Here is a 16,540-nt window from a genome sequence, read left to right on the forward strand (position 1 = left end):
CAGAAAATATTTACAGGAAATTTCTGTATTTAAAAAAAAGAATTTTCCTGTAAAATAATGTAAGGTTTTTTACTGTAATTTGACGGTAAGTGTTTGGCAACTTTGCTGCCAGACTTTTTACCGTTTTTTTACGATTTGTTTTTTACAGTGTCCTGATAATGTTAAAGTGAATTAGCATATAAGTAAATATGATTAAAAAAAAAAATAGCAACTAGCAACAGGTAACATTTTAAATATGTCTAAAATTAAAAGTATTACAATCTGAAAAATGAATGAAGGATGGTTAATGGAACTGTACCTGACTGGCAGTTTGCGTCTTCACTGCAGTCGTTGTCCACATAAACCTTCTCATACTTGCCGTGACCCGTCACCACAAACTTATATCTTTTAGCAGTGGAGCTCTCCTGAAATTCAGTTGATAAAACAATATTTATCAGAGAGAGATTCACAAACATTTACGCTGTAACTTCAATGTGTCCTCAACCAGTCCGTGCAAACTGTTTCCACCATATTTTCCAGTTTACATCTGCAGGTATTTGATATTTTTCTACTCATCTTAGTTATTGCTGCCTAAAAATGACAAACTTCTACCAGTTAACAAACGAGCAGCAGTTTTAACAAATTCATCTTTGATTTGAGTTTAATTTTAAATATAAAAACTAGAGGAGTCTTGTTCTTGTTTGTCTGTTTGTGTGACTGATTTATTAGTTTTATTTTCATATATATCAGCTCTCATGATGTCCCTGAATGCAGCACATTTGTTAGATTAGAGATTATGAAAAGAACTTCTCTCAAACAATCCAAATTTTGAGCCTGAAAAAATATTAAAGGAAAGGATATTTAAAAAAATAGCCAAAACTTTAATCAGTGTGCTTGTGACCCATCAAAATAAAAATTATTTGTAGTTCTATTTCATCCCTGCTGCCTGCCAGAGGCAGTTCTTAGAGCACTGAATATTCCCTTTGCGCATACGCAGTTCAAGTATGTATACCAACAATGTCACTTGTGACCCCTGGATGACCCGAGAGAGATTATATCTTCCGGTGTCATCAGGGGATCTGTTCCTTATTTTTCTTCTCACGTGTATGCATTTACCTAAAATTGGCTCAAGGAATTTTAAACATATGAGGACTATGGTTAACTGCTCCTCAGATCTCTGCAGAGTAAATCCAGACAGCTAGCTAGACTATCTGTCCAATCGGAGTTTCCTGTTGCGCGACTAAAACAACCTTTTACGTACACGTTCCACCAAAAGAAGTTCCTTCTCGAGGCTATTTTGCAGTGGCACCGGGGCTCCATCCGGTGCTTAGCACCACCCAAGACGATTATGATTGATTTTAAAGATATGCCAATAAACCAGAGCACGTTTCTCTTCCATCCTGGAATGCTGTGTGGACTAGCCACACCCTCCTCCGCAGCGCTGTGGAGGAAGGTCTGGCAATGCGAGACTAGCTAAAGCATACCTCATCACAGTTTATGACATTAGTGCAGACATGAGTGAGCAGTTTTTCACCGGCCAGAAGAGGTGATGGTATCCAGCATTTTACAATGTGAATGCAAAATGTAGAGAAATAATGAAGTTTATAATGAATTATAATTTTGTGTGACAGATTTCCTTTCCCTGTCCATTCAATCCTTCAGTGACCCCCCAGACTAATAATGGAACACCGTAGGTTAGTGTTTCCAAACCTATAGAGTCACAATACAAACTTCTGTTAGACAAAAAGATGATCAGTTCAACTGTTCTGAAGTTTAGGAAACATCTGGATATTTTCATCTGTTCAGAGCTATAAAAATTCTCCAGATGAAAACATCTGAGAAGGAAAAGTCTTCTCTTCTTTGTTCGAACTGATCCAAATGTTTGTCCACATTAAGGCCATAACCTGTGACAGCAGGCTCACAAATAGACATTGCCTCAAGGATCAAACCCAAACCTATCATGCTTCCTTGTTGCATCACTGTAGAAAAACACTGTTATCCAAATTCCTTTTAAAGAGAAGCATCAATCAAGAGACTTTGGTGTGTGAATTTGTACCTTCCCTTCCCTTCCAGAAGATAATGTGTCACCGAGGTTCTCCCATAAATACTTCTTGTTTGAAACACCAACCGGTTTTGTGTCCTGCAAATATAGGAACACACAGTACATGTAAGTACACGGTTTGTCATCTCTTCAGCCACAAGGGGGCAGTCTTTCATTGTCTGCCCTTTAAAACTGAGTGGCGATGATTTAAACCAGATGAAAAGAGGCTGGGTGTGGTTGCATGAAGCTGAGAGGAATGCTGTCAGAAAGTTAGCAGACAGACAGAGTTGAGCAGAAAAGTTGACACAAAATAAACAGCTGTTGTAAATCTCATGTCACAGAATTGAAACTAGTTAGAAAAAGTTCAGCTCAGGGGTAAAACATACTTTATGAGTATTGCAAAACATACCCACCAACACTGCAAGATCATGATGCAAAGAGAAGAAGAAGAGAAGACAATCCTGGTTCATTCAGGGTAAAAATTGGACTCACTGCTGGTCTGGAGGGCGAGCTGCACCTGCTACCATCTTCACTTCCTTTCACCCACTGATTGATAAGATCAGCCACACCGACTTTTAAACCATCTGCATCCTGAGACAGAGAAGAAGAAATATTCATAATTACTGTGAAAGAAAACCCTATCGTTCATGTAATACCCTAAAAAATTGTTTTAATGCTACACCTGTCCTTCAAGAATGCAAGGTAGCAGAAAATGTCAAATTGTCCCTGATGCAGATCTTCACTTTACACAAAATGTTGTTTAGTTTCCACGCGGCTACTTTTATTGGTTTTGAGCGACCACACAAAAAATATGATTGTAAAAACTAATATTATATATATATACATATATATTTAAATATGAACTATTCCTGTTCATCATAGGCACAGAAGAGGTGTTGTGGTTTAAAATGCATTTCTTTTTAAACTGGGAGTAATTTAACTCTGTTAAAGGTCCAGTGTGCAACGTGTTTAGTTGTTCATTATCAAAATCTGTGTTGCCCGTTCACAAACTTGTCCTTTTTCATGAATATTTACCACCACCATCAATTCCAAGTATTCCTTTTGGCTTGAAATGTTACATTTGCATTTGCATGAACTGGGGTAGACGCTCCATATTCATGTGTCATCTTGAAATACGTTAGCCGGTAAGGGACATACAGGACATACTGCTCCGCCTTTCGCGTTTTCGCTGTCCCATGATAAACTCACAGGTGCTGCTAACGCTGCTAATGGTTATCGTAGCTTCCCGGCCCCTGCAAGTTTGAAGAAAGAAACATGGAGGACCACACGTATTCAAAATCCAAATTTCAGGAACAGGAGTCTTCTTCTTCTTCGCCCAGAAAAAGAAAAAGGATATTGAAAAGAGCAAGAGACCTGCTTTTTGAAGCATGAAGGCTACCGTAGCTGTAATATGTACTTTGTACTGCGTGGTCTGAGAGAGTTGATTGCGATATATGATCTCAACGCTAGATGGTAGAAATTCCTACACATTGGACCTTTAAAAATAAAATAAAAGTGAATATTAATATATACATATAATACATATTGTGATCCTGTAGGTTTGTTTTCTAGTAGGTTTGGTGATGTTTGTGTGCACTTTAAGTTTGACTTCTCTTGTCACGTAGTAGCTAGTTTTAAAAAACTGCCCTCACATCAATTTGTATTCCTTTTTTTGTGTACATTTTACTCACTAAAAATTGTGGATAGTTTTATTTATTTTTTTTGCTGTGACCAGACACATTTTCCCACCCTTTGGTGGCCCTGGGAGGCTCAAATTTGGCATGGAGGTCATCAGTGTGAGGTTGTGTGTATGTGAATGCAAAAAAGGCGTGGAACTCGCGCCAATAGCTGCACTACACATAGATATATATATATATATATATATATATATATATATATATGAAAAAAAAAAAAAAAAAAAGAATATATATATATATATATATATATATATATATATATATATATATATATTTTTTTTTCTTTTTTTTCTTTTTCTTTTAGAAAACAAACAGAACAGTGCAAAACAAACCAGAGGAGCTGAAATTAAGTAGTAAAGTTAGTTAGGAGGAACAAAATGTGGCTAGTAGAAAATCTGATTGCCTGGTAACTTTAAAAATCTACTAGCCGAAAAAGTTAATTGAAAGCCCTGATTATATGGCGGAAAACTTCATCATTAACCTTAGATGGTGTGACTGAGATTGCGTTTTGGTTCCAGGCTTCTCCGGCCTCAAACAGGCTCTTCTTGGAGGAGACAGCTTCAGTGGGACTCATCAGGTCTGGCAGCAGCTGACTGGCTGATCTGCCTTCCTTTGAGGAGACCTGTGAAAAATAAAGCGAGAATCAGGAAGTTTGGATGTAACATTGTAATACATTGAGACACTGTATTTGAGTATTTTCCATATTTTCCACATTTTCCAAAGGAAAATACCCATTGAAAAAAAGAGAGTAACTTAATAGGGTTTTACCTCAAGAGCATGTGTGTACTGCTCCAGTTTCTTGTCAATCTTGGAAACAGCAACAGGTGGCAGCGTCTTCTTTATGTTGCTGGTGCTGTAGCAGAATGGATAAATGTCCAGTTAAGTCATGGTGAAAGCACATTTCTGTTAGAAATCTAAGTCCAGATGCAGCTGTTGTACAAAGGACATATTTTTGCTCCACGTCAGCTAAAGAGGAAAAGTTTGGAAATAATAAGTCACGTTCCATTGATGCAGTGTGTCTTGCTTGTTCTGAACTCAATGGGTGAGTTAAAGCCACAGAAGAATAACAGTTTTCTGCAGTTCTGATGTGTTGTCACAGTCAGTGAAGCTTAATGTCAAACACACACTCACCTTTTCCTCAGAGACTCGGTTCTCTCTATGATCTGAGGAAATAATGAAGACAATCGATGATTAAAACTCACAGGAATTATACTGAAAACACACATTTGGGAAATGACCAACAGTAACACAGAATTTTTATTGAAGCAGGCTGCAGTTCAGATCTGCAAACTGGCACAAAGTTGTAATTTATTTTCACAGAGCAAGGCAGAAACTTATGTTCTCTTAATGATTTGAGGGAGGGGTTTGAGAGAACATTAAATCTGAAACATGGGTTAAATTAAAATGAGCTGTTTGAGCTGTTACTTTATTCAGCTCTCAAGCTAATTTAGTAATCCTAGTTCAAAAGACGGGGCCTAGTTTTATCACATTGGAAGACAAAAAAAAGAATTAAACAGATAAGACAAGTTGGAAATAAAACTGTGTGCTAACATTAATAAAATTAGGTTTTGAATAGAGATTATAAGTGATTGTAATTTATTCTGCAAGCCAAAAACACAACAGAAGCAGAGAGTTGTAGAATCTCTAATCTTATGGCAACTGCTGACCTTTGACCCTGACACTCACCGTGCATTTACCGTCTGTTGAGACTCTGCTGTTCACTTCATCCTGTAAAGAGACACACAGTGCTGAGATATAGATTACTGCTGGCACCAGCAAATGACTGTAAGTACAACATGCAGCACCTTACTCTTAAAATTAAAGAGCCTCTATTATGATTTTTGTGGATGTTTCCCTTTCTTTTAATGTTCTTTTATGTATGTAATAGATGTATAAATGTCACCTTTCTCTCACAAGACAGTACTTTTTCTTAACTGCCTGAAAACGGCTTGCCCATGTTCCTGTTTGAAATTCCTCTATTAATGATGTCATTAATTGAGAAAGCCAGCCCAGTTTTTCAAATGTGCTGCCCATAGGTGCTGCCTGAGCAAGCACAGCCCGCCCAGTTGCTTTTCACCAACTGCAAGACCCAGGCGAACTCAGGGCATGCTGGGAAACGCCTGGCTCTCAGCTGATCTAACAACAACAGATTGGTTCAGAATCGACTCAACATGATGACGTTTTATATAAACGTTTTATTGATTTTGAATTGGAGGGATTTTAACTGCTATTTGTCTGATTTAAAGGCTTATTCTGTACAAACCACATGTTGTGTGGCTGATAGTTACGTTTAGAAGTCAGAGAGACTAAATCTGTTCCGATTACAGATCATCTACAGTGTGTTGTTAATTAAAATCAGCAACAGATTGCATGTGGAGCATTTTGACAGCTACTCTGTCATAATAAAAACAACTGGAGACTGCGTACAAGCTGATATATGGGTCTGATAACATTTTATTAAGTCGGAAACGGACCGAACAGGATGTGAGTGTTTATGTGACTTCCTGTTCAGCCTGATGGCTGCTGGAACCAGCGGAAAACTGTCCAACTAGACAGCAGATTTTTGGCACCGCCCCCGGCTGCTGCCACCTGCTCTCGTCCACTTTACGGGCGATGCGCAGTTCATCTCGAACGAGCCTAGAGTGTTTCAGGTGGAGGCGCTGCAGCCATGAGCAGTATGAGAAACATTATATGTTTTTTGAACATCAAAGCATGTAAACCTATTCTAAAAGACCCCAAGAGCACAAATATGCCGCTGAAAAGGAGTGTAATAGGGGCTCTTTAACTTCAGTATAAACAGTCGGCATGCACAGGACTTACTGGGTAAAACTGAATGAGGAGTTTCTGGAGGAACAGCAGGAGCGTGAAAGAGACAAAACACTTTTTAGCACAGTTAATATGACACAACACTAAATCATTTCACCATCAGTGATTCATCACATTGATTTAGAGGCAGTAGCCACACAATCACTTTAACAATCACTTCAATGACTGGCAGCCTCTGGAGCTGACCTCGATCCCTGATCCAACACAATCGTCAAAATCTGCACATCAGCTTTATAACATAAAATGGGAACAAGGTTTTAATGTTTCAGAACAGAGTGGCAACATCCTTATTGCAAACAGAACCAAGGAAGGAAAAAGGTTCCCAAGGAAAAAAGGTTGGGAACCACTGCACTATGCCACTGTGTTATCAAGGAAAATACAGATATCAGATCCGGACTTTGTTCATCTGTAACATCACAGTCATTTTTAGGGTTTCTATTTTGACTGCAATATGTTGCTGTATGTGGAGAGATGACCTGCGTTATCAATTCATCAACTGGGTTGTTAAATGCTGCTGCAAAATGCCGCTCTAAAAGAAATTTGTATATGTTGTTTGAAAGCAAAAACCGGATGTTTTATGGCTATTGTTCCTTCAATTTGGTGAAACAAAAGCATTATGAGACAGAGACTGACAGTCATATACATCACAGTCACTTATTGATGCTGGCTTTTTGAATCTGGAAAACTTTATTGTACAGACCCCCTATGGTTTGCTGAGATACCTTGAATGTCGGGCTCATGGGACCGTAGTTTAACAGCTCCTCGCCTTCGCTGCTGCTGCAACGAGGGGCTGCAGATCTTCTGCTCACCTCCTCACTCCTCCTTCCCTCCATTGAGCTCTAGGACATCACCAACATACAAATGTCAACAAATATTACCATGTCATACTCAGAAGTCTGATCAATAGGAAAAAAGTCAGTATGAACAGTATTATAAATATCTTATCATGTTAAAATTTCTCTCCGTAATCTCAAAAGTTTTCCTAAGTACCTGTTAGTGTTTTCTTTTAAAAGCGTGTTCACGCTGTGTTATTTGGTGGCAAAAGACTAATAAAACACTAACAAACCACTGGTGCTAAAAGTAGGAATGTATTCCTACATCTTACATCATCAATGCATCATTGTCTGGCTGCACGCCTCATTTCAACACCCCGCGAGCCAAAGCTGCATTCTTTGACTTTATTACTTTCAGATTTGAAGCCAATTTTTATAAATTCTGAGTTTTCTAATAAGCATGCATGTGTTTGATGAAATGTTTTAATGACACGCGAAGAGAAACAAGACATTTTCGGTGTTATGTCAGCACACTACTGCTTAGTAGAAGACGTATTTTATTAATAATAAGAGTAAACGTCTTTATAACACCACACAATGTGAAAGAGTCGGACATACGGTAAGTAACAAATGGGAATCTTAAAACTAATTAGTATAAATTTTAATATAATTAATTCAATAGCATCCTCCAGTCAAAATATCCACATAAACATGGACATAATCTATACATATAGGCTATTATTTGATTATTAAGATCTGTGCAATATATTCATTTATATCACAACCATGTTGGTTGTTGAATGAATGTTTTTTGTTTTTATGTTTTATACAGATGGGTGCAATATATGTACCGCTGGGAGGGGCTTTTGCAATTTTGTTGTGTTCATTATAATATAATGACAATAAAGGCTTCTTATCTCATCTTATCACAATCTGGATGGTCATTTCAAACATAACTTGGGGGCAACTAAGATGATGGACGACGGAAAGACCAACCATCTGAGAAATGTCATTTAGGTCTGGGGGAAAATAATTACGGATACTAGTGATAGTGACAGTAGACGACTAGCGTTATAAGCTAATTAGCGGTTTGGGCTAAAACTTGGTCACATGCGATTAGCATGAAAACATATCCCAGAGAACGGTCGACTCGGTACACGTGTGTTATTAACCCCTAGGTTCATTTTGCGCAAGATTTCCCGTTACGCAATTCAAGAGAGAGCGGAGAGTTGTTTTCCCCTCCGGTGGGGGCGGGACTTAAATGCGCTCTGTCTCTATAGCAAGAAAGAGTATTATTGAAAAGCAAACCTTGTGTGGCATCTTGTGCTGCTCCCCCTCCTCCCCTTCCTCCTCCCTCCTGAGGTGGAGGTCATCCTTCTCTTCATTTGTGAAGCTCAGTTCTTCTTCCTCCTGGTCATCTTCATCTCCGGGGCTCTGTCGGCTTTCTGCTGAAGTCCACTCCCTCTGCAGAGTAGCCTGCATCTCTTTTACATCCTCCTTCTGCTCCTGCTGCTCCACCTCCCCATCCACCCTGCGTGCCCCTCCGCTGTGGACGAGATGATTTAACTGGTTAATAAAGTTAAAGCTATAGTGCCTAGTTTCTGTCTCCCACATGGGGAATTCTAATGACAACCCCACTGTCGGCGCATGCACATGACACAAGCCTTCCGTGATCATGCACCACCCCCACCCCTCCTCCACGCAGTTACTTGTAGCCAAGGAGGACACAGAGGATTAAAAAAAACCTGATGGACTCTTCAGAAGAGGTAGTTATCTTCACTTAAGCTTCTCCTGTTTCTTCTTCCTGTTTACAAAAAGTTGCCGGACGACAACATTTTGTAAACAGGTAGCCATACTGAGAAATACAGAGAGAGTTTTGTGGAGCCGATAGTCTTAATTAGCTTCGTATTAACTCATTTGGCAACGGCTTGAATTTAACGGACGTTCATTAATATTAAAAAGTTACACACTAAAGCTTTAAAAAGGTATTGATGAGAGAAATTAGCATGTTCAGATCCCAGGATTTATGCACACCAGACACTGAGCAAAGAGAAAAGGGAGATAAAATAAAACAGACAGTGAGTGGAGAACACACCGTGGCCTCATCGTCCCGGCCACCAGGTAGGACGTCCTGTCTGCTGGTTGGCCCATGGCGTGCTGCAGCCTGGCGTCCTGTGACAGGAAGACTGTTGAGCTGTATCTGTTGCTGGACATCTAAAAATGAACCAAAAGCATGTTACTCTACAGTGATAATATGCATCATTCAAGTTTAAAAACTTAATTACCATACAACTTGTTCGGAATTTGCCTCAGTGGGCTCATGACAGAATAACAATTACAGCAATTACAGCATAACAAGACACATAATAAGAAATAAAAACACTTAAAGGTCCCACATGCTCATTTTCAGGTTCATACTTGTATTTATACATGGATTTCTGAGGACTATGGTTAACTGCTCCTCAGATCTCTGCAGGGTAAATCCAGACAGCTAGCTAGACTATCTGTCCAGTCTGAGTTTTCTGTTGCACGACTAAAACAACTTTTGAACGTACACATGTTCCACCAAAACAAGTTCCTTCCTGAGGCTATTTTGCAGAGGCACCGCAGCTTTTCCCGGTGCCTAGCACCGCCCTAGACGATTGTGATTGGTTTAAAGAAATGCCAATAAACCAGAGCACGTTTTTCTCCCATCCGGAAGGTCTGGCAAATCGAGACCAACAACTAATTGATTCATCGATGAATCTTTGTAGCTCTAGACACTTGTCTTAGTGCTCACTGGATTGCAATTTTTAAAACAATTTATTGCAGCATGCCAAAAGATTGCAATATAATCTGGAAACCAACTGTGAAAGTCACATTTGCAAAAAAGGTGTTGAATTAACATTGACCTGGTGAGACTGGGCCAAACAGTAGACACATCCAGAACAATCTAGACAAGCTCCACCCAGTGTTGACTGAATTGATCTGTTGGGCGGTCAGTAGTCTCTCATTGCCAGACCTTCCTTCACAGCAATGCGGAGGAGGGTCTGGCTACTAGTCCACACAGCACTCCAGGATAGGAGAAAATCGTGCTCTGGTTTATTGGCATTTCTTTAATCACAATCATCATGGGCGGCACTAAGCGCAGGGCACAATAGCAGTGCCTCTGCAAAGTAGCCTCGGGAAGGAACTTGTTTTGGTGGAACATGTGTACGTTCCAATCTGAGAAAACTCAGATTGGACAGATAGTCTACCTAGCTGTCTGGATTTACCCTGTAGAGAGCTGAGGAGCAGTTAAACGTAGTCCTCATAAATCCACCAGAGTTTAGAACGCCAACACAAAGAAAGCAGAAGGTGACGGACATCCAGCCGAAATGAGGGACATCCGGCAGGATTTCTAGTGGCACCGGAGCAGTTCTGGAAATGAAACGTTGTCAGTATAGACGAGGCGGTGTGTACCTTCTCTGGAGGTCTTGTTAAAGCTTCCTGTGACCGACTGCTTCGTTCTGGCTCACATCCCTTCTCGTCCTCTTCACTCTGCTGCTGTTTCTCCTGTCCAGGCTCTGGTTTCCACTGTCTTGTTGAAGGCCTCTGCACTTTGGCCCTGCAGTCATCCTGCACATCCTGCTCATTACGACCCTCCAACCTGTGACTCCAGTCGCTGAAGCCCTCGTCCTCCTCCAGAACCATGCAACATCTGGGCTTCAGCTCCTCGTCCAACCTGAGAAAGGCAAGGCACGGCAAATTTATTTGTACAGCACGATTCATACACAAGGCAACTTAAAGTGCTTTACAGAGGCATAGAAAGACATTGTAAACATAAACAATGAAAGTACATTCAAGAAACAAAGCACAATTACACAAAGAAAAGTATAGTTAAAATTGGGAAACATAATAAAAAAACGTAATAAAATAAAATAGACATTAAAATCATTAACTCAAGCCAGTACATTTAAGGTCAAGCATGAATAGTTAAGACAAATAATGTATCGAATTTCAGAAAGCTGCAGTGAACAATAAGGTGTTCAGCCCTGATTTAAATGAGCTAGCTGTTTGAGCAGACCTCAGCTTTTCAGGGATTTCGTTCCACAGGTGAGTAGCATAACAAAATGCCTACTTCACATTGTATGGTTCTAGTTCTGGGAACACACAACAAACCTGTCCCAGACCAACGAGGGGTCTGGATGCTTGATAGGGAACCAACAGATCCAGTATATGTTTTGGTTCATGACCATTCAGTGCTTTATAGACCAATAATACAACTTAAAAAAAATCTATCCTATAACTCACAGGAAGCCAGTGTAGGGATTCAAGGACAGGTGTAATATGGTCCGATTTTCTGTTGTTTGTAAGGACTCTGGCAGCAGAAAAACCAAGTGGAGAGCCGTTACCTTTGATTGACCTGACAAGAGGTGCAGTCAAGCTATTGGTTGGATGTTTGAAGAAATGCAGATGTGATACAACCAATGGTTCAGTGGTTCAAAGGAATGATTAAAAGGTACTTTCTAGGGCTGGGAATCATAGGGTACCTCACAATACGATACTTGATACACTGCTCACGATACAGATAATATCACGATATGAGAATGAAAACACAGATAACATTAAAAATATACCCAAAAAATGAGATATAAAGCAGTAAAGGGGCTTTCATATCAGGGATCTAAGTCTGGATCACAAACGTTGACCCCAAAGCAACAAGGACAAAATAAAATAGGCTATTTATATTCATCTTAAATGTGCGGCAAAGGGAGGATACTGGTGTTAGTGTAGGCGGAGCATTTGTGCCCGGGAGCTACGCACACACACACACACACACACACACACACACACACACACAACACACTACGCACTGCTCTCAGTGAGGAGCAGGTCGATGAAAGTCGAAGTCTCTCTGCATGTTCTGCAGTGTTAAGTTTAGTTTGCGGTCACATTACTCAACCCCTTATTTGTGAATACAAATATCTGAAGTGAAAGTTCTGTCACAAAACTATGTTGTTGCGTGTCATTGCACATTTTTAAGTGGGTATATGGAAATCCTGGAGATTTCTTAGTGGAAATCACTGTCACCACTGTATTAAACCTATTTTTGTGCTTATCTGCTTTATTGACCTATTCTATCAAATTCTTCCATGCTGCCCTTGTTTGCATCATCTCCTCCATTTTGTTTGCCCAAACTTGCTACATGCTAAACATGTAAAAAAATCCATATCTGAATGATGAGTGACACCACAGACGTGTTCTTCTTTTGTCTGGTTGAAAAGGTTTAAATCTGCAGCATGTAAATATGGTGCTGCACGGTGTGAATGTTTGTCTCCTGTTGCTGCTGACAGTGTCACCCAAAGGTCTCTCACAGGGCAGAAGCGTTGATCCATTTGACAGGTGGCAGACAGGACCTGCAGCTTTAGGCTCCATGGCAACAGAGATGGTGCCCATGGAAACAATAAACAGAGAGGCGCTGCAGCGTTGGATCAGCAGACTGGACCTCATCAGCACTAACTAAACACCTACAAGCTGATGTTTTTTTTCCATGTGGTTTCTAATGTTAGCTGTGTGTGTTTAACCTTCATTTAATTTAGGCTGACAGAGAAATCATCATACACAGTCACACTATTGGCAAACACAGTTTAGGCTATACTGGTGTCCTTTGAGTTCAGTCAGATGGTTAGCTGATCCTTTGTTATGTTTATAAGTAAAGCAAGTAAAAGTACAAGTATTAGCATCGAAATATAGGAGTAGAAAGTAGCTATAGCTGTAAGTAGAGATACTGAAGTTCCTCAAAATTGTATTTAAGGGCAGTACTTGAGTAAATGTACTTAGTTACATTCCGACAATGGTTTATCTGGTATCACCAAAGACTGAAGACAGTCAGGCTGTTTCGTGCACCACACTATCTGAAATTATTGAATTTTGGCCAGTGTTCTTGATAATAACGAAACGTGACTGATAATAACGAAACTTGCTGTCGGAGCTTCAGTGTAACAGGCTTCAGCCTGTTGTGGAACAAGCAGTTGAGTAATACTATTCAAATCTTGCAGGAGGAACCATGAAGCAAATGACTGAAGCAGTGAACCGTGTGTCTTACTGCTGTAAATTAGTCTGCTCAGCAGCTCACAGTTTCAGGTGACGAGGATATTTCCCCTCGAGAGAGACGTCACATCTCTGACTGATCAAACAGAAACTGAGCTCTCAGCTCATTCACCTGCAGCATCACTGGACAGAACCTACTGATTACACAGAAACAAACAAGTATTTTCCCCTGTTATCAGCACTACAGGTAATGGAGACTGAGACGCAGCTGTAAACAACTAAAACAAATGCCCCACCTCAAAAATTTTAAAACACAAGACTTCATCTAGCGGTCGAAAACTGCGCTGAGGAGAGTTATTAAAGAGACACAAGCCATATGTTGTTCTCACTAAAGGCTTTTTACTAAACTTTTAACCACTAGTTCAACATTCTAGGAAATCTTTATTGATTTAATTATCGTATATGAATTATCTTATCTTGAGTTATGGCCAGAAATATGTTATTTGATGACCTTTGACCACCAAAATCTAATCAGTTCATCCTTGAGTCCAATTGGACGTTGAGTTCGTCCTGGAGTTTACCAGTAGACAGACACTCCCGCCAGCGCGGAGGCATAGAAACAAATCTGTATTACCTGTGTCACTTGGCTGTACAGAGGAGTAAAGTGTGTGGTACTCACTCTGTGTTGCGGTGTGTGAGCTGGTTGTGTTGGGGGGGCTCCGGCCATGAGGGACTCCCCTCTCCTCTCTGCGTCTCCCTGGCTCTCCTCCTTCGCTCCCGCTCCACCTCCTCAGCATCCTCCTGGCTCCGCTGAGCTGTCAAACTGCAAACAACATGGACGCCAACAGGCTTTTACCAAACTCAGAAAACACCCCCAAAAACACTAATTTAAGAACCTATAGGAGCCAGTTAACATCTCAGGAGTTCCAAGGATAACAGTCTTAACATACACCTTCTTGTTTCCCCCCTAAAGTAGCTTTAAGGTCAGAAAAATAATCTTACATACACAGTTTGACAGTATCACATTCAGTATATATTCTGTATCTGCTTGTTCCACATACACTGGAAGCTTTACACTGAGTACAATTTTTAAACTCAAGTTCAAAACCCATATTTTTTTAGGGCTGCATGATTCCATCAAATGGCAATATTCTATCTGCATTGCGCATCATTTTGTACGTATTTCTCCAAATTAGTCCTGACATATCCATGACTTATCTTTGACCAATGTTTGGCTTCACAGAATGAGTTTGTAATAACAGTTATTAGTGTTTGAAGAGGTTAGATAGAAGCAGTAAAGCTCACATTCGTCCTCCATAAGGCTGAAAGCCAAGAATATGAACAAAACTACTTATGAAAATAATTTATTCACACAGCTTTCATCTGTTCTGCTGTTGAAGAAATGTTGTATGATGACAATGATAAAGTTTATTTTCCCTCCGCTACTTCCAAAGCTGTCCCAAATCCCTCAATCCTCAGAGGTTTAAAGGCTCCAGAACCAGATACACTACATGGCTAAAAGTATGTGAACACCCTAACATTACACCCATGTGTGAACATCTCGTTCCAAAATCATGAGCATGAATCTTCTGCTCTAACAGCCTCTACTCTTCTGGTTTCAGGCTTTCCACCAGATGTTGAGCCTGCAGCGGGGATTTGTTCTCATTCAGACACAAGAGCATCAGTGAGGTCAAACACTGATGTTGGATGATAAGGTCTGGCTCATTCCAGTTCATCCCAAAGGTGTTGGATAGGGTTGAGGTCAGGGCTCTGTGTAGACCAGTCATGTTCTTTCAGAGCAAACTGGGGAAACTATTTCTTTATGGAGATGGTTTTGTGTATAGAGGCCATGTTAAAACAGGAGAGGATATTTCGCAATGTGTTGCCACAGTTGACAAACACATATTATTGTCTACATTAACCATAAACTGTAAAATAACACTGTATGATGGACCAATAAGATTTCTATTAATTGGAGCCCAAACCATGAAGAAGTAGCCCCAGACTGAGAGTTTGTGGACAGAGGTGTTTCTAACACAGGACCGGGTACATATAAACTGCGTTCCGTTCCACAGTGTACATAAACAGTACTCCCTACTCCCTCCTCCCTGTTTGGGGAATGTCCGTCGAGGGAATGTGCCTGTCAAAATCCTTCCATTGGGGGCGACCTCTAGCTCACCCAGTCAGAGCGTTCGCCCCATGTTGACTGAGTCCTGCAGCGGCGCAGGGCTCAAATCCGCCCTGCTGCCCTTTGCTGCGTGTCATCCCCCATCTCTCTCCCCCTTTCATATTTATCCACTTTCTAATAAAGGGAAAAGCCCCCCCAAAAAAACTAAAAATCCATCCATTGGGAGCACCTTGCAAAGTCACTAACGCAGATATCCCTTCTTCCGTGCATTACGTAACGTTAAACACCTTGGATACATTGCTCTGCTGTGGAAATTTTACACTACTTAACTACACTACAATTTAAAAATTGAAAAAAAAACTGATAACCATTAAAAAAATGATTCTACTGAAATGTATGTAACTTGTGAATAAACGTGATTAGTTCATTTACAAGATGTACCGTGTCATTCCAATGAGGCGCAAAGACTGACGGGTAATCTTGCTTCTCAACTTCTGGCGAAGTGATGAACCGTTGTCCAAGTCCTTTCTACACAGTTCACAGTTCCCTTTGAATTGAGCATTTTTGCACCCTCCCTTGGAATCTTACTTCACATGGATAAATGACCTGTGCAATCCACTTCACAGGGAACTACTATAGGGCACCCATAGTGACGATAGATTGCATAAGTCGAGAAATAAAAACCATGTTATCTGCTTCAAACACCACTTTGGCAGCCAACACATTATTCACATTTCCTATTATTGTTAGGATTTTCTGAGGCAAGTGTATTTTAAAAATCATAGGAGTTGTTTTTCTCTTTTATAAAAAGCTTATACGTTTCGTCTCTTTCTAGAGGGAGGGACTTGATAACAATAACTCTTTTTATTGTCCAAGCACATCTGGTGGAGCTGGAGCCAGCTGTGCTGTTTCCCTTCACTTCAATCTCTGGAGAGAAACAAAGAGAAAGAGGGAGGGAGGGAAGAGGTGAAGAGATGGAGGATGGAGAGAGACTGTAATCCCATGTAGCCCAAACTCCAACTCGTCTGGAGAAAATCTTGTCAAAAAGTTGGAATAACAAGAACTTTGGAAATATTCAGTCAGC

The 16,540-nt window shown here is 40.3% G+C and overlaps 1 protein-coding gene across 2 annotated transcripts in view; it reads right to left on the minus strand.

The window, feature by feature from the left end:
• LOC120556376 (non-muscle caldesmon-like) overlaps positions 1 to 16,540 on the minus strand; it is a 32,357-nt gene that overhangs the window by 9,764 nt on the left and 6,053 nt on the right. The window contains exons 2-14 of one of the 2 annotated variants that reach the window (XM_039795933.1): positions 14,008 to 14,151; positions 10,758 to 11,019; positions 9,412 to 9,530; positions 8,625 to 8,862; positions 7,266 to 7,382; positions 6,538 to 6,561; positions 5,404 to 5,445; positions 4,849 to 4,880; positions 4,486 to 4,570; positions 4,199 to 4,339; positions 2,513 to 2,611; positions 2,036 to 2,119; positions 299 to 404 (exon numbers count right to left, since the gene is read on the minus strand). In XM_039795933.1, the coding sequence (XP_039651867.1) occupies positions 299 to 404; positions 2,036 to 2,119; positions 2,513 to 2,611; positions 4,199 to 4,339; positions 4,486 to 4,570; positions 4,849 to 4,880; positions 5,404 to 5,445; positions 6,538 to 6,561; positions 7,266 to 7,382; positions 8,625 to 8,862; positions 9,412 to 9,530; positions 10,758 to 11,019; positions 14,008 to 14,151 (1,493 nt within the window). Of the gene's footprint in view, positions 1 to 298; positions 405 to 2,035; positions 2,120 to 2,433; positions 2,612 to 4,198; positions 4,340 to 4,485; positions 4,571 to 4,848; positions 4,881 to 5,403; positions 5,446 to 6,537; positions 6,562 to 7,265; positions 7,383 to 8,624; positions 8,863 to 9,411; positions 9,531 to 10,757; positions 11,020 to 14,007; positions 14,152 to 16,540 lie in introns of those variants that run through there. The other variant, XM_039795934.1, reaches the window with a different exon arrangement.

The sequence above is a fragment of the Perca fluviatilis genome, chromosome 3 (genome assembly GCF_010015445.1).
Source record: "Perca fluviatilis chromosome 3, GENO_Pfluv_1.0, whole genome shotgun sequence".
NCBI lineage: Eukaryota > Metazoa > Chordata > Actinopteri > Perciformes > Percidae > Perca > Perca fluviatilis.